The sequence below is a fragment of the Oncorhynchus keta genome, chromosome 11 (genome assembly GCF_023373465.1).
Source record: "Oncorhynchus keta strain PuntledgeMale-10-30-2019 chromosome 11, Oket_V2, whole genome shotgun sequence".
Lineage (NCBI taxonomy): Eukaryota > Metazoa > Chordata > Actinopteri > Salmoniformes > Salmonidae > Oncorhynchus > Oncorhynchus keta.
The window spans coordinates 51,497,368-51,520,545 of record NC_068431.1 but is presented as its reverse complement, the minus strand read 5'-3'; the positions used below and the strand labels follow the sequence as shown (position 1 = coordinate 51,520,545).

Below are 23,178 nucleotides of genomic sequence, written 5' to 3'. Positions count from 1 at the left end.
AAAAATTGGGCGTGCAAAATTATTCAGCCCCTTTACTTTCAGTGCAGCAAACTCTCTCCAGAAGTTCAGTGAGGATCTCTGAATGAACCAATGTTGACCTAAATGACTAATGATGATAAATACAATCCACCTGTGTGTAATCAAGTCTCTGTATAAATGCACCTGCACTGTGATAGTCTCAGAGGTCCGTTAAAAGCGCAGAGAGCATCATGAAGAACAAGGAACACACTAGGCAGGTCCGAGATACTGTTGTGAAGAAGTTTAAAGCCGGATTTGGATACAAAAAGATTTCCCAAGCTTTAAACATCCCAAGGAGCACTGTGCAAGCGATAATATTGAAATGGAAGGAGTATCAGACCACTGCAAATCTACCAAGACCTGGCCGTCCCTCTAAACTTTCAGCTCATACAAGGAGAAGACTGATCAGAGATGCAGCCAAGTGGCCCATGATCAGTCTGGATGAACTGCAGAGATCTACAGCTGAGGTGGGAGACTCTGTCCATAGGACAACAATCAGTTGTATATTGTACAAATCTGGCCTTTATGGAAGAGTGGCAAGAAGAAAGCCATTTCTTAAAGATATCCATAAAAAGTGTTGTTTAAAGTTTGCCAAAAGCCACCTGGGAGACACACCAAACATGTGGAAGGTGCTCTGGTCAGATTAAACCAAAATTGAACTTTTTGGCAACAATGCAAAACGTTATGTTTGGCGTAAAAGCAACACAGCTCATCACCCTGAACACACCATCCCCACTGTCAAACATGGTGGTGGCAGCATCATGGTTTGGGCCTGCTTTTCTTAAAAAAAAAAAAAATGACAATACATTTTAGTAGGCTGTAACGTAACACAATGTGGAAAAAGGGGTCTGAATACTTTCCGAAGGCACTGTATGTATGTGTGTGTGTGTGTGTGTGTGCGTATTTAAAATCAGCAAAAAAAATAAACATCCTCTCACTGTCAACTGCGTTTATTTTCAGCAAACTTAACATGTGTAAATATTTGTATGAACATAAGATTCAACAACTGAGACATAAACTGAACAGGTTCCACAGACATGTGACTAACAGAAATGGAATAAAGTGTCCCTGAACAAAGGGGGGGTCAAAATAAAAAGTAACAGTCAGTATCTGGTGTGGCCACTAGCTGCATTAAGTACTGCAGTGCATCTCCTCCTCATGGACGGCACCAAATTTGCCAGTTTTGCTGTGAGATGTTACCCCACTCTTCCAACAAGGTACCTACAAGTTCCCGGACATTTCTGGGCGGAATGGCCCTAGCCCTCACCCTCCAATCCAACAGGTCCCAGACGTGCTCAATGGGATTGAGATCCGGGCTCTTCGCTGGCCATGGCAGAACACTGACTTTCCTGTCTTGCAGGAAATCACACACAGTATGAGCAGTATGGCTGGTGGCATTGTCATGCTGGAGGGTCATGTCAGGATGAACCTGCAGGAAGGGTACCACATGAGGGAGGAAGATGTCATCCCTGTAACGCACAGCATTGAGATTGCCAACAATAACACAAAGCTCAGTCCGATGATGCTGTGGCACACCGCCCCAGACCCTGACAAACCCTCCACCTCCAAATCGATCCCGCTCCAGAGTACAGGCCTCGGTGTAACGCTCATTCCTTCAATGATAACCGCGAATCCGTCCACCACCCCTGGTGAGACAAAACCGCGACTCATCAGTGAAGAACATTTTTTTGCCAGTCCTGTCTGGTCCAGCGATGGTAGGTTTGTGCCCATAGGTGACATGGTTGCCGGTGATGTCTGGTGAGGACCTGCTTTATAACAGGCCTACCATCCCTCAGTCCAGCCTCTCAGCCTATTGCAGACAGCCTGAGCACTGATGGAGGGATTGTGCGTTCTTGGTGGAACTTGGGCAGTTGTTGTTGCCATCCTGTACCTGTCCCGCAGGTGTGATGTTCGGATGTACTAATCCTGTGCAGGTGTTGTTACACATGGTCTGCCACTGCGAGGACGATCAGCTGTCTTAGGCGCACTGTCTTAGGCGTCTCACAGTATGGACATTGCAATTTATTGCCTTTGGCCACATTTGTAGTCCTCATGCCTCCTTGCAGCACACCAAAGGCACGTTCACGCAGATGAGCAGGGACCCTTGGCATCTTCATTTTGGTGTTTTTCCAGAGTCAGTAGAAAGGCCTCTTTAGTGTCCTACATTTTCATAACTGACCTTAATTGCCTACCGTCTGTAAGCTGTTAGTTTCTTAATAACTGTTCTGCAGGTACATGTTCATTAATTGTTTATGGTTCAGCATGGGAAACAGTGTTTAAAGCCGTTACAATGAAGATCTGTGAAGTTATTTGGATTTTTACTAATTATCTTTGAAAGATAAGGTCCTGAAAAAGGAATGTTTCTTTTTATTCCTTTGTGTGTGTGTGAATGATTGTATATATATATATATATATAGAGACCGCTATATATATATATATATATACACACACACATTATGCAGATGTTATTGCGGGTGTAGCGAATATAGTGCTTGTGTTCCTACCTCCAACAGTGCAGTAATATCTAACAATTCACAACAATACACACATCTAAAGTAAAAGATTGGAATTAAAAAAAATACATAAATATTAGGACGAGCAATGTCGGAGTGTGTGTGTTTTTACACACATTACACACACTGTGTGTGTGTATATTTATACACACTCACATTACACACACACACTTGTGTGTGTATGTATAAATATACACACACACAGTGTGTGTAATCATGACGGGCTACTCAAAAAGAAAGCCACATTGCACTTTATTAGAGAATTCGATCATCTTTGGATTCAATCCTATTTGATTACAAAAAGTTAATATATTCCATATCTACTGGGGCATAGAAATGTTTTTTTGACTTGATTGTAGTAATCAAACATTCTTGAAGTAATCATCCTCGTTGATGATCGGGAAAAAAGTATGATGTGCCTGTCTCAGACACTGTTACAAACAGTGAGAGGCTAGCTACATGATTAGTGTCTGCAATTCAGTCATGCACAGTTAGAGCCAGTCGGTCATATTCTATGGAACACAGAAGACATACGGAACATTGAACGTTGGCTGTAGGCCTACGTGTCGGAGAAAAAAAAAAACACACACTCCAGCTTGTGACAGTGGCTTCACACCATGCTACCAAGACCCACTCACCCACTCACTAGAGGGCTTTTGAGGAAAAAAAGGAGGGCAAATTTAATATATAATAATAAACATGGTTATACTTAGTAATTCAAATCCTGAGACCCATTTATTTCTGTAAGAGCCCCAATGCAATTTGGAGGGACAGCAGGTTGTGTGTGGATGTTCCCCCTGCCTGGGTTTGAGCTTCTGTAGGCCAGTGCTGAGCCCAGTCTGACCTGGGAGAGCATGTGTGACCGGCGCAACTTCAACTGCACCCCCAGGGGCTGGGCCACCCAATACGCTGATAAAATTAAGACTTCATACCGGTGACACCAAGACCGCTGTAGAATTTAGACGACAAAATGATTTGCAGAGGACTTATATTTGTACTCTTCCATACATAAACTGAGAGTCCAAATAGTGGATAGTTACTGTGTTTCTTGAGAAAATGTTGTTCGCTCCCCTGTGTTTTTCTGCCACAACTAATGAGATCAAGAATGCCTTAAACCAGGTAATTCTTTATCAAGGACAGAACTTGGTAAACTATGTACAGAACTTTTCAAATGAAATGATAATATTCATGAAGCTAAAATGTGACAACCATACACTTCACAGTTCTATTAAAACATAGACATTTACAATTCTACAGACATGGACAACTTCAGCAATATTTAGATAATAGTGCCAACAATTGGAATTTCTGAAGACCGTTAAAGCTGTAATACTTGATGAAATTGCCATGTCCGTTTGGGATATTACAACAACAAAAAATACAGAAAACAATGAATACTCCCCCCCCCCTTTGACACTGTTGCACACACAATAGAGCAGAATATGTACTGCATAAAAATAATTCCCACAATGCTCACCTCCATTTCATCAACAACAACAAAATAAATAAAGGAGCTGTTTGCCCTAATGAGGACTCCATCTTTAACATGACAATTCTGCACAAACTTCATGATATAAAATAATTTTGTACGGAGGGAAATAGTTTGACATTTTCTTGTATAAGAAATGTTTTGTACAATATGCACATTTTGCAAACATAAACCTCCCTCCTTTCAAATCTACAAGCCATCAGAGTTAGAACCAAGGGTTGGAATATAAATAATTTGACAATCGTTTCATTTTTTAACAGAACCATTCTTTTTTTTCCATCCCGTTTCACTGTTCTGACCAGCAAAATAAAGTGCTGAACCGGTTCCAACATATAGCTGCCTTCATATTCCTTTTTAAACCTCTGAAAAATACATTTTTGTTTATATTTAGCTCACCAATCAGTGCGGATAGAGCAGCTTGCTGTGGAGCGAGTAAGCGACTTAATCTGTATAGGAAAGTTGTTAAGCGCAAATAGTGTTTTGCCATAACAGCATGGTTTAGTCATAATGAAAGACAAACACACACACACTGTGTGCATTGCGTGAAATGCAACAGAACATTTGAGGGTGAGAGAGGATGGAGGAAGCTTGCCTTCAAGCCCTGGGCATCTTGTTAAGACATGCATTATCTGAATTAGGTCAACAGAATTATACCTACGGAGGAATGACTTCTATGGAGAAACGTTGAATGTCATTGAACTGCCGAGTTGGTTTAATGTTGGACCATATCAAACATTAGCTAACAAGCTAATGTGTGTGCAGAGCAGCACAAGAATGAAAAACACATCTTACCTTTTTGTAGTTAATAAATCCAATGTGAGGTGTGAAAACAATAGTATCCTTAACTATCATTGAAAAAGTAAATTCATTCTTTAAATAAACATATCTCCCTAATTTCTGAATGATGCGTGTAACGTTGTCAGTAGACTACAGTAACCTATGATTCAGAGGGGAGGGGCAAGTAGCCAACACACACACCCACTGGCAAAGATTTCCACATGGAAGGCAGACGCTGGAATAAGTTTGAGTGACAGAGGGCTTTGCATAAGTGCTTCGTTGCGATGTTTGTGGACTGTTCCGGACCACTATAGATCACGGTTTCAAGTTTGGGGTTCTTTTCCTCAAATAATTTATTTTCGGTTCTGCTCCCTGAACCGGTTCCAACCCTTAGTTAGAACATAGGTTCAAATGGGGGAAGGTTTAAGGAACCATTAAAAATTACACTGTTCAGAACTCACTTTTCCTAACCAGCGAGACCTTGCTGGGTGCACAAACAGAGGTCATCCTCTATAACGCTTAGAACACGGATCTCACATCGGTGAAACATGTCTACAGTCACTGTGCCTGGTTTGTTTATAGGGTGGAATTGGTCATTTGGTAAGGAATTGGTATAAGACTAAATCAAAATGTCATTAAAAACAGCAATCGCTATAACCAGTAGGCCCTAGGAGCCTCCGTGACGACTGGCGTGTGCACCCATGCGCTGTGGATCCTGGGAGGGGTAGTGGACATGGCCAGGAGGCCTCATCCCAATGGGATGGGGTATCGCCATGGGGTCCATCGAGTGGAACATAGGTGGGCCAAAGCCTGTCGGGATGGAAGCACCACAAGTTATAAGTGCTGCTGATCTGCTTTCGAGGTTAAACAAAGAGTCTTATACAGATAGATGGGGGTACATTAGGACTCAGGATAACAAAACACTCATTTCAAATGTGGTCCTCTACAGGGGGGGAAAGTATGGGAAAAGGTGGGAGAAGTATTCACGGGACTCTTGTTTACCTGGAGGGGGCATAGCCACGCCGGGGGGTGGGGGTAGACTGATGTTCATGACAGGAGGGGCTGAGTTAGGGCCCAGGTTGAAATAGTTGGTAGGGGCGTCTTCATCCACAGGTGGCGGAGGTAGCGCTGCAGGACAGAGGGTCAGTATTGACAACCACATTATTGAAGTGTATGGTAAAAATGTGAGAGTTTGACTACTAAAAGATAAAAGTATAGCTCTAGTGTGTCCCGTGCTTCTACATCTGCATTGCTAGCTTTTTGGAGTTTTAGGCTTTTTCCCCCCTGGTATCTGTATAGCACTGTAACAACTACTAACGTTAAAAAGTCTTTATAAAATAAATGTGATTAATTGCCCTCACCTCCAGGCAGTCCAGGTACCGGCTCCAACTTCATCCCCATCTCAGTCACCCCTTCCCTCTCCCTTCCCTCCTTCCCCCGCGCTCCCTGGGACCTGGGACAGAACACATATCAATCAATTAATGTCACACTGTGGGCATTTATACTGGGTTGAAAACGCACAGCTTGTAATATCTATGATAACAGAGCAATCAGTCAACAGACGAATGGGCACCTGCTGGCACAGCCATATGTCACTAGTATTACAAACCACAGGTGTAAGTGTATGAGATTGTCATATCAGAGGGTGGGACTTTACCTGCCCCACTTGACGTTGAGTCTGCGACCTTTGATAATGAGCTTGTTGAAGGATTTCTCAGCAGCCAACTCTGCAGCCTGACGGGTGGCAAACTGGATGAAGGCACACTGCTGCCTCTGAACGATGGTGGTGGTCCGGATCTCCCCAAACTGGTAGAAATGGTTTCTGTTTGGAGGCACGCGGTTACAGAATGACTGCTGCACCCAACCATTGTAAACATTCAGCAAAGCACACGTGACAAAATTTTATATGCTTCATTTGGGGTAAAATGTACTACATTAATTCCCGAGCAGACACTCACCTGAGCTCTGAGTCAGTGATTGAATCTCCGAGCCCCCCCACATACAGCGTAGTGATGGACTTGTCCTCTGGCGTATCCAGTCTAGGCATGGTGGAGGCCCTCTTCAGCAGCTTGTCAGCCACAGGGTCATTGATACCATAGTAACGGTCCTTAATGTTCTGGTCTGCCAGGGGATCGTCAGGATCAGTTGGCTTCTCATGCCTGGAGTTCAGTGATTCACAGTTAATGAAAGTTAAAGCAAAACATATGTCAACATCCTTGGAAACAATCTTATCTTGGACAAAGTAGATAATCAGACCTTAAGTTTACTTTTTCCATTGGCTCATAAGTCAACAACTGCCTGATGTTTAACACGTGTGTCAAGTCTCTCTTTGCACCTTTGTTTTCTTGATGTTGACAGTTGCTCACCTGTAGGGACACTCTTCTCCTCTCTTACATTCTCCCTTCACCCAGAAGGAGCAGATGTGTGGTCTGTTCCTCTTGTAGTAAGGCGTGGTGCGGGCTAGCTTCAGCAGCATGTCACTAGAGCTGGGAGCCTTACCCAGGAGACCCACTGGCCGTGTACCATCAGAGTTCCCTATCTGCGGTCAGGAAAGAGCTACTGTCAAGAGGGTGCATTTTGGTTCCATTAAAACTAAAGCCCTACCGATATTGGTATTTTGGGTCTGATACCAATTCTGATTTTTGGGGAGACAACTTAGACAACATCTGCAGAAGAAATGAAAAGGCAAGATTTTTACACAGCAAGTTCTCATAAATTGTCAACCAAAAGAGCAATTGTAGAAGTCCTAGGTTTCAAATGTTGAATTATTACATTGTGACAGTAATGACACATCATGAATGGTCAAAAGTGATCAGATCGGTTTCCGGTTCGATCCATGGAAACGCATGGCATTTGCATGGCTTTCTTTTGCAAATTACTATGAATTCATTAATTAATTTCTTAAAACTTGGCAATACTAAAAAAAATATTAAGGTGTGGGACATTTATTGTGCGACAAGAAATAACTAGCAGGTCTATTTCGCTCCAGCAGCTAGAATCTGTCCGTCCACAATTAAACTGTGGGAAGCACCAGACAACAGAAAGACCTGTCCGCTACTATAAAAGAGATTGTTTGTGAGGAGATCACCTCTGCCCCCGACATACAATTCAAACCCATGAATTAATAATTGGCAGTGCTCACTGCTAATGTGGATACCTATTCAACAAGTACTCAGATAAGCATGATATTTCCTATCGGTATCGGGCTGATAATATCGGTGAAACTATTTATTCGTCGACCTCTAATTAAAACCAGGGTGTTCGATTTAACAGGAAAACCTCATGAAGAATGAAATAATGATGAATGACCTGGACATGAAGGTACACAACTCAGACCATAGGTCCAAAGAGCAAATATTTTTGGGTGGAACTCAAATCAGTGAGTAAACATTGTCTGGAATCTTTCCAATGGAAAATGAGAAGGGTCAAAGGGTGCTATCTGAACCTTCTTGGCATGAACATGCTGTAAGGGTATTTACGAAGCAAGCCAAGTTATATGACAGAATGTAAACGTAGATCTGTCTGACAACATTAATGACACAATTAGAAGTTTACTCACGGGACTCAGATCTTAATGTTAGGACTGACCTTTTATCTTAAATAAGGGAAAATACATCACCTCTCTTTCCATGTTCTGAGTGTAGTATTCCTTGTTCACATCGGATTTTGGCACGTCGTCCTTGATTGACAGCCCAGTGTCTCGGACCTGTATTGGCAAGCCTAGATGAAGGAGTAATGCCAATTTAGACAACAGCCACCCTGAACATGTCTGAAGTGCAATATCTCTCTTTTATACCCGTACAACTATGTGTATGGTCATTCTCTGGATGGTAACAGGCATAACCTGGCCAGAGGATGAGTGTTCCAAAATTTTGTCTTTGTTGACTCACCATACTCTAGATCCAGCAGGCACGTCTGACAGACATTCTTCATCTTACTGCAGGTCTGGCACACCTCTGTCTTTTTGAATCGCATGCGGGTCCCAGGACACCATCGGAACACTGTGAAGGGCCTGGCACATATCTAAGCAGGACACAGCGGTAGCAGTGTGTCAGTCTGTTTAGATTGCACAGTTTCATACTCTGTACTTTAGTATGGTTCTTTAACTCCAGTGTTGGAGAGCTGATGTATGTGCAGGCTCTCTTTCCAGCCTGGCAGTAGCTCATACAAATACATCAGCTAGTCATAGATTGCACACACAGTATCTCCTCAGAACCTAAGTTAGAGAACTCTGCTATATGAGTAAACAGTGACTGATTATTCAACTAAGAATTAATTAACTTAATTTCTTACCTTGCACTCCTTGCCATATTTCTCCTTGGTCTATCAAACATAAAGTGTGATACAGGGCGAGTTTTTTAAAAACAACCATAACTAGAAGAACATGTAAAACAAAATAACAGGTTTCAGCCATAGAGAGATGGTTTCATATGAAATTTAGCATAACATTGTTAACAGTTAACCCCTACAGAACAATAACCAAAAGACAATTGATTAAACTTACCATTCGAATATAAGGATTCTCTCCAAGACATGTCTGGCAGAGAATAGGAAAATCCTGTGCAAGGGAAGATTAGTACATTACAGCAACAAACAAAACAATTAATGTCAGTTAGCAAACTTACTAAGGTTAGCTCGAACCAATTTATGTTCACATGTTTAGCTAGCTACGTAGCTGTGAATGTTTTATTTTGCTAGCGCAACGACTTGGTAAACTAGCTAGAAACCATATCTGATTTGCACTGTTAATATTGGGCGATTCCATGCCAGTTACCTATGAGCTAACATTAGCTAGCTAAGCGAGCTCAAATGACAACACTTGCCTAGTACAATGCTACCACCGCTTATTGACACAGTCAATGTCACGGAATTACAATGACATGTTCCTTTCAAATAATTCTGATTAACTGAAAATGTCATTTCAAACATACCGCGTCTTCCCAATTTTGTCTGTTGTAAATATTAGCTCCTAAAGATGTCGCCATTTTCAAAAAGTTTGCTTCCCAGCATGCAATGCAGCACAAAAGCATCTCACGTGATCAGACCCAAAAACACGCACACGCGTTCACACACACTTTTTAATAAAAGTGTATAACTATTATTTCACAGTCGAAACAACATCTACAACAATTATTTGGATAATTTTAATGTGTGGATAATTTTAATGTGTAACGTGAATACTTCTACCAGCACGGTTGTGCGTATATAGCGGTTGCTCATTGAGGAAAGGGGTAAGTAATTTACCCCCAGTCTCTCATGTGTTTTTTTTGTTTTTTTGTTAAATTATCTGATCGGATTTCGGTAATCAGATGGGATTAAATGTTAGAATTGGGTTTTTAAAACATAAAACATATATATTATTATAAGGATTTGGTAACCCATTCTGACCTTTAAACAGGATTATATGTTGTTGTTGCGTTTTTCAAAGAAATTGATTAGGAAAATGTTGATGCGAAAATGTTGATTATTTTGATCCCACTGGAAGGGTGGATTTAGAAAGGTGAAATGCCCTAAAACCAATAAATATTAATGTAATATTAAAAGGTGAGGAGTTTTAAGAAGTTCTTACATCTGAAAACCAAAGGTTAATTATGTTAAATGAACTGCGGTATAGGTAGGCTATGTGGTCAGTTATTTTGAGAAGTGTCTAGTAAATGCAAGTATGTGCGTTCTATACTTATTTTATCCTTGGGACATCCGTACCCCATTGAAGTTGACATTTTAAATTCTTAAGTAAAGGTTATGGTTATGGCTAGGCTAAGGGTTTAGGGCAGGGATGTCCCAAGGACCCCGGATAGCACTAACCATACATTTATTCATGTAGTTTAGTCATTTCTGTTTTCCTATGAAAGTGTAGACAAAGTAGCCTACCTGTCCAGTAGATGGCAAAGTGTAGGCCTGTTCAAAGCACTGAAAATCCAGATTTTGTGATCTTGATATTGTGGTATCTAGATCAGACCCTATCTGATTATTTTCTGGGGGAAAATGGCTAAAAAAAAAACAGCTAGATCGATCTGATCCTGAATAGCAAAAAAGACGATTACAAATACGGATAATTCTGATCCAGATAAAAAGTTTTGAAAAACTGGGCCATGACCGTGATGATTAACGGCATGTCCTGAGCAGAGGTCAAAGATACTACTATTTATCTGTAAAGCCGTAAGAATAACCAGGATTAGGGATTAACACATTTATGCATTTTAGTGATTTCATAAATGCATTATAGCAAGGCACAGGTGTAAAGAGGTATGTTTATGTTGAAGAGCAATGGATCAACTCTCTCAGAAGACTTCGGATCCCTGCCCCATTCGTGTCATAATCACAATACTATATAGTATGAAACCCATGCCTTCAGAGAGAGAGGAGAGGCCGAGATGGAGCGAGTGAGAGAAGAGATAGAGATGATTGTGATTCTTATCCCATCGTGAATGTTCAGTGGAATGTGGAATTTTTAATAACAGCCTGTATTCAATAAAACAACAATATAATATTGTTGTTTTATTATATATATATATAATCCCAAACTAATGTTGCAATGAGCCTCAGCAGCTTGTTGACGTTTTGTTTTTAGGGGGGGAATCAGTCGAGGTATTCTTACGTCATCGATCGACCATTCGCAACTTTCCGAGAAGGCGACCAGGGGTGTGTGTATTCATTGCGTATTGAAACGTAAACCGTTCACATTTTAAGAACCAAACAGAACAAATGGAACAAAACGTTGCGGGGCCTACCTGCATTTGTCCAATATAAACTCTCGTTTTCGTTGCAAAGCATTTCCAGTTTGGAGGAAACGGGGTCTGTTACAAAACGTTTAACAACAGACAAAAGGTTTTGCAACAGAATCGGCTTAATGAATACTCCCAAGTAGAAGGAGTGAGGCGAGCTCACTCGTGTTTCTCTCTCACCCTAGGAGTAGTCTAAATCTAAACCGGGACGCCCCATTTCTGTTAAAGCTACTGCCTAAAGCCGAATACCAAATCCAGCTTTTATACACCAAGCTTTGGTCGTGTCGATGAAACAATCAAGTGGGTAAGTTAAATGGGTTTGTGTAGTAAGCGTGCTGCAGGGAGCACACGCGTTCCCGGAGAACGCTACTGTACTTAAGGTTAGCCTCTGAAAGTCTCCGCTTCTCCAAATTCTCGAATTTGGAGAAGCGGGGAGTCAGCTACTGTAGCTACAACGACAGATAAACGAGGACATCGTTAGTTAGATATGTATACCCTTTTAAACGGTTGTTCAAAATCATAAATACCTATATTTATAACAATAAAACAAAGACTACAGTTTTTTTTTTTGCCTGGTAAACTGCAATGCTAATGCATATGATGATAGCTAGCTTATCTGGTAACGTTAGCTTCACACTGAATCAGCTAGCCTGCGAACTAACGTTAGTTCTGTTAGCCAGCCAAACTATGAGTTGAAAACAGCCAGCTATTTTCGGTGTACAGAATCGATCAAGCTAACTAACTAGCCAGGGAGGATAGCATTTAACGTTACAGCTTTTGTGTCCGTGCACAGTTGCCGAGTGAATGTTTTATCTCCAGAAGACTCACTTTGCGGTGATGAATATAATACAACATAGTAACATGGGTATTAATGTTGAATGCATCTTATTATGCCAGTGCTTAATAAATGTAACCATTTAAGAACCCCAGTGATGGAGCCTACTACTGCAATGCAATGCACACGTAAACAGCAGCATGTCCTGTTTTGTCTATACTTGACCCTAGCTAGCTAACAATGTTGCCAAATTGTGCACACAGTTTGAGTGTTATAATAGATGTGAAGCCAACTACAAATACATTTATGGATGGCGTGTGTAAGCTCCTTTATTTAAATTGTATTTTTTTTATTTATTTAACTAGGCAAGTCAGTTAAGAACAAATTCTTATTTACAATGACTGCATACCCCAGCCTAACCCGGACGACCCTTGGCCAATTGTGCGCCGCCTTATGGGACTCTCAATCACGGCTGGTTGTGATAGCCTGGAATCGAACCAGGGTCGCTTCTAGCACTGAGATGCAGTGTCTTAGACCGCTGCGCCACTCGGGAGCCCCATTTTCTTTGCACTCATATTCTCAGAGGATCTGCAATATGTTTTTGCCTTGGTCACTCTCCCTCTTGAAATTGTTTTAGCAGAGCAGTTCTGACCATATTGTATTCCTTTCTTGTGTCGAGATTCAGGCATATGCCATTTCCTATAGCAATATGCTTTGTCTACTTCTTTCTGTTCCTGTTGGTCAGTTGTCAGTGCACTGGGTCAGATTGCTTTTTGCTGAACACTTTCAGGAGTGATCACTTCATATGGCTGTATTCAGGAATGTTTTAAACCTTAGAACACACTTTATTTGGAAATAAAATAAACCTATATTTTTTAAATATATGTTTTATTTTATACATAGAAACATCAAGAGGTTCCCTTTGCATACGTATACAGGTTCCCTTTGAATACTTATGTATACAATGTGTTTTTCTTCATGTTGTGAGACAGTTTAGCTTCCTCCGCTGTCCCTGTCCCCATACCAGGCTCAAACCAGTGATCCTCTGCTTGCAGACACACGTGACCAACATCCTTGACAACTTACCAACTGTTTGAGCTATTATTCGATAGCTCCATCAGTGAGGGCTTATCATAAGTTACACTGCACATGCAACACAGAAAATGTTCCCTCGCCGTGTCAGGTTAAGCTTTCCTTTATCACGGGATTGGACCCAGTCAACCTTCCAATCCTTGGACCTCTAGTCTAAACCTCCCTCACCGAGCACTTGCTGTGCTACTCCACAGGGTGCTTCCCTCTCTACTATAGTGGGTCACAGTCCACCACCAGCACTTAGGCAAATTAATCAGAATCTGCTCATAGCCCTATTTCTACCCCCCCCTCCACCTCCCCGGGAGATGGCTTATTTGTAGAGTGATGATGACTAGGGCTACATAAATAAAATTGAAATGCAAACATTTGGTTCTGATGTTACGTAAGTCTATTCAAAAGGGTGTTGACATTACATTTATTAAAATAATGTTTTAGGGTGCACCTGACCTGATTAGTGTCTTACATAATGATATTTATTCTGTTTTAGACTTTAATTTTTTTTTTTTTTGACAGATTTATCTAAAGGTACATTTTTCAAATGGATCTCATTTCATCTATTTTATGTCAATCTGCCATCACTCATATCTCATGCCATAACATTAGACAATGGTACCGTTCATGCACACATATTATGTTATTGTAAACCACTATGTGGAATTGGTATTTTACTGCATTCAACAGATGTTGGTTTCCAGTTTTTGCAGTAGCCTATGCTCTGAATCTCCTAAAACCCAAACCCCACCCTCTGCCCTCCCAAGTCCATGATGTATGCTCCCCTCTCACAAGGCACTTTGTTTGCCTGACATGACGCACTGACATGAATTAATTGCTCGTCTGTGATGAAACACATCATTGTATGGAGAGAGAGTCCCTTCGCTCTGCCAACTTTCTGCCTCTAGACTTCACTGTGATGTTAGGTTGGTGAACACATGTGCTGCTGGATGTTACAGGCCTGAAGTTGACTGGCCACAGTCATTGTACAGCAGTTCGAGCGCCCCACTAATGATGTGTTTGTAACTTTTCGTCATGGTTGCCAGGACTCAGGCTACACTAGTTTTAACATTTTTATCCAGGGCGAATGGAGATCGAAAATATCACTCATCTATTTCACTTATTGACTGTAACCACGGAAAGGCTTCACCTACATGATTGATTGTAATGGATGGTAAATAATATCCAAGACTCTCCTTTAAGCCGCCATTAGTGACTTTTTGGTCATAAGCAATTATGTTTTGGCCCATCTTGTGGTGGTATAATCTGTGAAATGGACTTTTAGCAAAATGAAGACCAGATGTTTTTACACTATTAATCTTTTAATATGTTTTATGGACCGGACTGTAGATTTTGTTAGTGTACTTGAATTATACCTCGGCTTTGAAATGCTCTTAAAAAGCCTACTTTTTGCAGGTATGATCAAGATCATCCTCCACTTGTGCAGTATCCATTAGTATATTCCATTAAACTGTTACCATAGATGGTTATGTAATAGTGTACTGCAGATTGATTATGCCCCTCATTAATGGCATCTAGTCCCTGCTCCCATGACCTGTCAGTGTCCGGTTGCAATATTGGTCAACTGAGTTCGAATGTATCCCTAATTGATGGTGAAACAATCTACTGAAAGGTGCAATATGCAGAAATTGCGCCACCATTTCATGGTTGCAAAAATACTAAAAGTTCACCTATTTTCGGTTTATGACAAAAGAAGCAATGTATAGTGTAGAGCATCATTGTACCATCTAAACTGCTTTCAAATATATTTTTTATTCAGCAGTATGAAGTTGATATGCAAAACCAGAAGTAAAAGATGCGAAAAATGGAACTTTAGAATTGGAAGCATAGAAATAGAGCACATAGAACAGATCTGCCACTTCTTAGACTTGCTTCCAATGAGTGACATCTATAACATACACTTCTCTGTTACATTTTGAGCTTTGAAGAACCCCTGGGGCTGTGAAGCATGACCTTGGTTGCTCATCAAGCCATCTATTGTTTGATCGTGCAGTAATATTACAAATTATTGGAACGTATGATGAATACAAGTTAAGTACCTCCCCTCCATTCAGATTGGCTCAGTAGAACAGTAGACTGTTTGCATCAGGGTGTGTTCTACATGGTCCATGAGTGAAAAAGTAGTACTGGTAAGATGATGTACTCTAGTCATGATATTCCACTATTGGGTCTGTAGGCCCAACTATATTTGTACACATGCAATACTCATTGCCGCTTAACTCAATTCCATACATTCCTTCTAAGGCAAAACAATTTACCAAAACAATTAAATGGCCACGAACTTAACCACATAACTGCCACTTGTGGTGGTCAGGAGGAGGGTTGGTTGTCCCCGTCTTGTGGTTTTGGTAATCAGGAGTAAAGGAACCGGACCACATAATGCCTATGGCCCTGTGTGCCTGTCACTGGTCCTCTCCCCAGTCCCCATGCTGCCAGCCAGCCAGTGCCTCTCCTCCAGCTCTGATTCTGTTCGACACGGAGGAAAGAGTAATTAATCTCCAGGAGGAGCGTGCCAAATCTAGGGACTGCATAACAATTTGTCTTCTTCGCAGGGGCACTGCCAAGTTCTGCCTGGCCCAGTATCTCCCTCCACCCTCCCTGCTGGAACCGACACTGAGCAAGCTGTCACTTTGCCTCTCTGTCAACACAGGGATATTTGTGTTCAACTCACCCAAGTATCAACTCCTTCTCATTCGCGGCAGAATACATCAGCAGCTGGCCTCTTTATCTCTTGGCACAGTGAGCCGCTTGACTTCATTAATAAGGTGCATGTGTTGTTCTGGAAGTGTGTGGGGTCAAAGTTCAGACAGTGAAGGATAACGATATGATGTCTAACTGCTCTGAAGTAAGGCATAGGGCAAATGATAGGCCTAGTTTGCCACAGTTTGCTTTTAGGTAGATAAAAGGCCTAGCCCCCATCTGTTGTTAAACCTTCCAAGTCAGACATACTGTATTCAAAGTCCTGGTTCTGTGTGTGTCTGCGCGTGTACACGAGCCAACTAGCTGATTCTCTGTAATGACTGGGATTACTCTGTTGATCCATCATCTTAGACTAATGATTATCCAGGGGTCCTTGCTACTATTGTAAACCACACTAATGTAATTTGTTTGACAGAGATCAGTTCCTTAGGTTTACACTACTGGATTATTTTGACTGGTTAAACTGAAATTAGAATTGATTGAGAGTAGCGTGATAGAACAATGGGGACTCACTGTCTGCTTGCATGTTTGGAATGCAGTTCATGGTAGTATGACAAAGAGTGACACTAAATGCTCTAAGAATGTGCTACTGTTTCATACTTGTGAGTCACTTATTCGTCTGTGGAGACTATAGTTAATGAAGTTTGTTGACCGTATGGTTCTGCTCTTTTATCCAACAGTGTTTGTGCCAGTCTGTCTTCTGATTTAGTCCTGTTTGACCCGGCAGAGCATCAGGCATGCAGGTCCAGATTGATTTCATGAGAATAGATCAGAGAAGATTCTCACCAACAAATCAGTGCGCCGAGTTAGATCTGGCTGAAAAAATGTCTCTACATTTCCTGACAGATGGGCAGCATTTGGGAAAACATCCAATCACCCCCCCCACCCCCACCCCCCCTCTCATATCCACATTGCCATTGTTGTTGTCACAGCTGATGTGAACAGCGTTGTTGACTAAGTAAAGAGCCTCTGACACATGAGCCACCATGTTTCAGTGTGTGCCAAATTAGCACAGCTAGGCTAGATGGGCTGCTGTTTACTCGATTGGCCATTGCCAGCTTGCACTCACAGTTGCAACAACAATGCTCTCATAAACACACTATGTTCAATGCATGCTCTCTCAATACCTATGTACATTTTCACACTGTAAGGATAATTAAATGGCAATAGCAACAACACATACTGGCATGTCAATAGCAACAACCGGTATTTACCAGCAAGTCAAATCCACTGATCTGACAAACCAGTGAGGTCTAAAATGCACATGTTAGTGTCATGGTCATTGCCCAGGCCAGCAGTGAAAATGTCACAGGAATAATGCTGAGTATGATGTTAATCTGAGTATGATCCGATAATCCCGTGGGCATGAGCCTTGCAGCTCGACCACTGCAGGTGGTTGTATTAGCCCTGCATCTGTAATCACATGGATCCAGATAAACACATCTCCACGCAACAAGCGTGAATTACATGTCCTTGACTCTGTAAATGTCGCCACACACACACACACACAGTGGCATACAATCCCCTGGGTATCAGGCTGCCATTCCTTTCATTTTCAGTCAGCTGTGATACAGTAGGAAATCTGCTGCTTGTTAATTTACCCCAATGTGAGATTGGCATGATGGTACCAGTCTGCAGTAGAGCTTAGCGATGTATTTTCTGATCCAAGGTGTTGTAGCAGTCGGACGCGTGTGTTTGTCTTTGTTTTCTTTGCTATCTTTGCTATTCACACAGGATATCTTAATCTCACTTTCTATCTAGGAACTAAATATAATTTTCTGCTACCCGCCTCACCTAATGTGGTATGGATCTGCTATTTTTATTCCTGGTGGAACTTCCACCAGGAGCTAGCAAGCTAACTAGATACATTGTTAGCCACGGCTGGCGGTCTTCACCTTTTTTCTCAGTCATCAGCCAGCCTTAGCTCGGAAAATACCTGCCAGTCTGCACAGCAAGATATCAACCCAGAGCGTATCGGGCTGCTTCTCTCTACCACATCACCGGATTCCTGCCGCTCTGGATCATTACACCGTATCATCTCAGCTAGCTAGCTGCAAACGAGTGGCTACTGTTAGCTAATGCCTCTGTCCCGAAGCAAACACCAGCTAGCCTCGACCTAGGCCCATATAACAGCTAATTCTAGGGCTACAGTACTTCCTTTGCCAATTGGCCTGGACCCTTTATTGTTGACACGGAGCCCCGCCGATCCATCACAACTGGACTGCCGACGTGATCGCCCGATGTGGTTTCAACAGGCTATTCTGTCACGATGTCGCCGAAGAACCTTCTACTAGCCCCGGCCCGCTAACTGTTCTGAACGCTGTGTCCCCTGCTCGTCTAGCATAGAAGTGACCGAACGGCACCCTGACTCACCTATTGCTGCTCTTTTGACCCTATGATCACTCGGCTACACAGCTGGTACCCCCTGGACTGTTTCAATAACACGGTTCCTCATTTTGTTTACCTGTTGGCCCCATCCTCGAACTCAGGTCCTGTATGTACCTAACTGACCCGCTCTACCCATTCATCGCCATTTACCTGTTGTTGTCAACACCTGTGATTTTCTTTATGCCTCTTTCTGTCAATATGTCTTGTCTACTGCTGTCTTGGCAAGTTCTCATTGTTTTATTTCACTGTAGAGCCCTCAGTCCCGCTCAACATGCCTTAGATAGCTCTTTTGTCCCACCCCACATGCATGCAGAGATCTCACCTGGATTAACTGGTGCCTCCAGAGACGAGACCTCTCATCGCCACTCAACGCCTAGGTTTACCTCCACATTATGTACATTATGCCCTGAATCTATTCTACCACGCCCAGAAATCTGCTCCTTTTATTCTCTGTTCCCAAAGCAGTAGACGACCAGTTCTCAAAGCCTTTAGCCGTACCCATACCCTACTCATCCTCTGTTCCTCTGGTGATGTAGAGGTTAACCCAGGCTCTGGAGCCCCCAGTTCCACACCTATTCCCCAGGCGCTATCATTTGTTGACTTCTGTAACCGTAAAAGCCTTGGTTTCATGTTAACATTAGAAACCTCCTCCCTAAGTTTGTTTTATTCACTGCTTTAGCACACACTGCCAACCCAGATGTCCTAGCCGTGTCTGAATCCTGGCTTAGGAAGGCCACCAAATTCCAGGATTTTTCCATCCCTAACTATAACATTTTCCAACAAGATACAACTGTCAAAGGGGGCGGAGTCTTACTATACAAGTCTGTCCCCAAACAATTTGAGCTTCTACTTCTAAATCCACCTTTCCAGAAACAAGTCTCTCACCGTTGCCGTTTGTTCGAGACCCCCTCAGCCCCCAGCTGTGCCTTGGACACCATATGTGAATTAATTCCACCCCCATTTATCTTCAGAGTTCATACTGTTAGGTGACCTAAACTGGGATATGCTAACACCCCGGCCGTCCTACAATCTAAGATAGATGCCCTCAATCTCACACAAATTATCAAGGAACCTACCAGGTACAACCCTAAATCCATGAACACGGCACCTTCATAGATATCATCCTGACCACCCTGCCCTCTAAATACACATCTGCTGTCTTCAACCAGGATCTCAGCGATCACTGCCTCATTGCCTGTGTCCGTAATGGGTCCGCGGTCAAACGACCACCCTTCGTCACTGTCAACACTCCCTAAAACACTTCAGCAAGCAGGCCTTTCTAATCAACCTGGCCCGGGTATCCTGGAAGGATATTGACCTCATCCCATCAATAGAGGATGTCTGGTTATTCTTTAAAAGTGCTTTCCTCACCATCTTAAATAAGCATGCCCCATTCAAAAACAATTGAACTAAGAACAGATATAGCCCTTTGTTCACTCCAGACTTGACTGCCCTTGATCATCACGAAAACATATTGTGGCGTACTGCATTAGCATCGAATAGCCTCCGCGATATGCAACTTTTCAGGGAAGTTAGGAACCAATATACGCAGGCAGGTAGGAAAACAAAGTCTAGCTTTTTCAAACAGAAATTTGCATCCTGTAGCACAAACTCCAACAAGTTCTGGGACACTAAAGTCCAAGGAGAACCTCCTCACAGCTGCCCACTGCACTGAGTCTAGGAAACACTGTCACCTCTGATAAATCCACGATAATTGAGAATTTCAATAAGCATTTCTCTATGGCTACCCTGTTCTACAGCTCTGCACCCCCCCACAGCAACTTGCCCAAGCCTCCCCACTTCTTCTTCACCCAAATCCAGATAGCTGATGTTCTGAAAGAGCTGCAAAATCTGGACCCCTACAAATCACCTGGGCTAGACGATCTGGACCCTCTCTTTCTAAAATTATCCGCCACAATTGTTGCAACCCTATTACTAGCCTGTTCAACCTCTTTAGGGATCTCAGACGATACAAAAGATTGGAAAGCTGCCGTGGTCATCCCCCTCTTCAAAGGGGGTGACACTCTAGACCCAAACTTTTACAGACCTATATCCACCCTGCCCTGCCCTTCTAAAGTCTTTGAAAGCCAAGTTAACAAACGGATCACCGACCATTTCGAATCCCACCGTACCTTCTCCACTATGCAGTCTGGTTTCCGAGCTGGTCATGGGTGCACCTCAGCCACGCTCAAGGTCCTAAACGATATCATAACCGCCATCGATAAAAGACAATACTGTGCAGCCGTCTTCATCGACCCGGCCAAGGCTTTCGACTCTGTCAATCACTGCATTCTTTTCGGCAGACTCAGCAGCCTTGGTTTCTCAAATGACTGCCTCGCCTGGTTCATCAACTACTTCTCAGACAGAGTTCAGTGTCTCAAATTGGAGGGCCTGTTGTCCGGACCTCTGGCAGTCTCTATGGGGGTGCCACAGGGTTAAATTCTCGTGCGACTCTTTTCTCTATATACTTCAATGATGTCGCTCTTGCTGCCGGTGATTCTCTGATCCACCTCTATGCAGACGACACCATTCTGTATACTTCTTGCCCTTCTTTGGACACAGTGAACTAATCTCCAGACAAGCTTCAATGCCATACAACTCTCCTTCTGTGTCCTTCAACTGCTCTTAAATGCAAGTAAAACTAAATGCATGCTCTTCAACCGATCGCTTCCCGCACCTGCTCGCCCGTCTAACATCACTACTCTGGATGGTTCTGAATATGTGGACAACTACAAATACCTAGGTGTCTGGTTAGATTGTAAACTCTCCTTCCAGACTCACATTAAGCATCTCCAATCCAAAATGATATCTATAATCGGCTTCCTATTTTGCCACAAATCATCCTTCACTCATGCTGCCAACATACCCTCGTAAAACGAACTATCCTACCGATCCTTGACTTCGGCGATGTCATTTACAAAATATCCTCCAACACTCTAGTCAGACTGCATCCAATTTCCTATCACAGTGCCATCCGTTTTGTCACCACCACTGCGACCTGTATACTCTCGTTGGCTGGCCCTCGCTTCATATTCATCGCCAAACCCACTGGCTCCAGGTCATCTATAAGTCTATGCTAGGTAAAGCCCTGCCTTATCTCAGCTCACTGGTCACCTTAGCAGCACCCATCCGTAGCATGCGCTCCAGCAGGTATATTTCACTGGTCTCCTCCTTTGGCTGCCTTTCCTTCCAGTTCTCTGCTGCCAATGACTGGAACGAATTGCAACAAATAAAAATCACTGAAGTTGGAGACTTAAATCTCCCTCACTAACTTTTTGCATCAGCTGTCAGAGCAGCTTACCGATCATTGTACCTGTACACAGCCCATCTGTAAATCGCCCACTCAACTACCTCATCCCCATATCGTTATTTATTTTTGGTTTCTTTGCACCCCAGTATCTCTACTTGCACATCTATCACTCCAGTGTTATTGCTAAAATGTAATTGTTTCACCACTATGGCCTATTTTATTGCCTTACCTCCCTAATCTTACTCCATTTGCACACACTGTATATAGATTTTTCTATTGTGTTATTGACTGTACGTTTGTTTATCCCATGTAACTCTGTTTGTGTCGCTTTGCTTTATCTTGGCCAGGTTGCTGTTGTAACTGGCCTACCTGGTTAAATCAAGGTGAAATAGAAAATGTATTAGGTTTGTGTGATTTCAGTGTTGTATGATATTACCGTTACATTCACATTTACACCATGCTATCTATTCTAAACACAATGCCTCTGCAGTTCCATATTCTATTGATATGATGTTTTGGGGATTTTGGTCCATATCAACCAGCCTTACTCTTTAGTTTCCCGTTGTTACATCAGTCTCCCAGGCCAGGCTTCCACCTCTCTCTTGTATCAGACTATGGAACTGTCACAATGAGTGACCGCTTCAAGCTAGTTTTAGATTTGTTTTAGCAGTCAGGGAAATTATGTAATGGCTTTTTCTGAAACTGTGAATAATTGAAAAGCATTCAGGTAGCTGTAGTGTTCAGTCAGACTGTAGGACCGGTCTCTCCCAGCAGGAATAGACTGTATTCCCACATGGCTGTAGAGCTGCCTCCTGTCCCCTTGTGTCTTAGGTGCAGTCAGTCACTCTATTGGTATGCAGCCCTGTCCGCGCCAGTAAATGGATTCTCCATTGAAATGGAAATTGAAAGTTGCCTTACGTCGATTGTGCAGTAAGTAGCTTTATGTCTTAACAAGCAGCTCAACTCATCCCTAATGATGAGCCATTCAGGCACTAGTGACTTCATGGGTATTAGCTGCAGAAAGCAGATGTGGCTGAGCATGTTGTTCTGCATTCCACAGTGGTCCACTTAAATACAATTAAATAAAAACTGAAGTGATTTGTCATTCACAGTTTTACAATTTATACCCCTTTCGAACCAAGATGAAAAGCTGGCAACTTTAGCATGACGCTTTTTGCTTTCTTTATTTCTGAAAGTAATTGCCCGCAAACAAAGCCTGTACTTACACCTTACTAACATTAAGTTTCACCCCCGCTTTGCCCTCAGAACAGCCTCAATTTGTCGGGGCGTGGACTCTACAAGGTGTCGAGAGCGTTCCACAGGGATGCTGGCCCATGTTGACTCCAACGAGAATACCTCGTTCAAAGGAACTTTGAAAGTGTTGTCTTGTCCATTCCATTCACCCTCCGAATGGCACACACAATCCATGTCTCAATTGT

At 42.5% G+C, this 23,178-nt stretch overlaps 2 protein-coding genes across 5 annotated transcripts in view; one reads left to right on the top strand and one right to left on the bottom strand.

The window, feature by feature from the left end:
* Positions 1–3,639: 3,639 nt before the first annotated feature.
* Positions 3,640–9,835, bottom strand: LOC118390554 (pre-mRNA-splicing factor RBM22). Of its 2 annotated transcripts, none has more exons than XM_035781230.2 (11): positions 9,729–9,835; positions 9,302–9,355; positions 9,091–9,120; positions 8,688–8,820; positions 8,417–8,517; positions 7,164–7,336; positions 6,756–6,956; positions 6,455–6,619; positions 6,159–6,250; positions 5,800–5,925; positions 3,640–5,607 (listed from the first exon to the last, which is right to left on the bottom strand). In XM_035781230.2, exons 1-11 carry the CDS (start codon positions 9,825–9,827, stop codon positions 5,465–5,467), a joined length of 1,317 nt encoding a protein of 438 aa, XP_035637123.1. In that variant the 5' UTR covers positions 9,828–9,835; the 3' UTR covers positions 3,640–5,464. The 2 variants fall into 2 exon arrangements, with proteins under 2 accessions (XP_035637123.1, XP_035637124.1); XM_035781231.2 differs by lacking the exon at positions 9,729–9,835 and adding an exon at positions 9,621–9,690.
* A 46-nt stretch (positions 9,836–9,881) lies between these two features.
* Positions 9,882–23,178, top strand: part of LOC118390553 (bifunctional heparan sulfate N-deacetylase/N-sulfotransferase 1-like) — a 107,768-nt gene continuing 94,471 nt past the window's right edge. Inside the window, exon 1 of one of the 3 annotated variants that reach the window (XM_052457439.1) lies at positions 9,882–10,028. The gene's annotated coding sequence lies outside the window, so the exon portion shown is untranslated. The other 2 variants (XM_052457440.1, XM_052457438.1) reach the window with 2 other exon arrangements.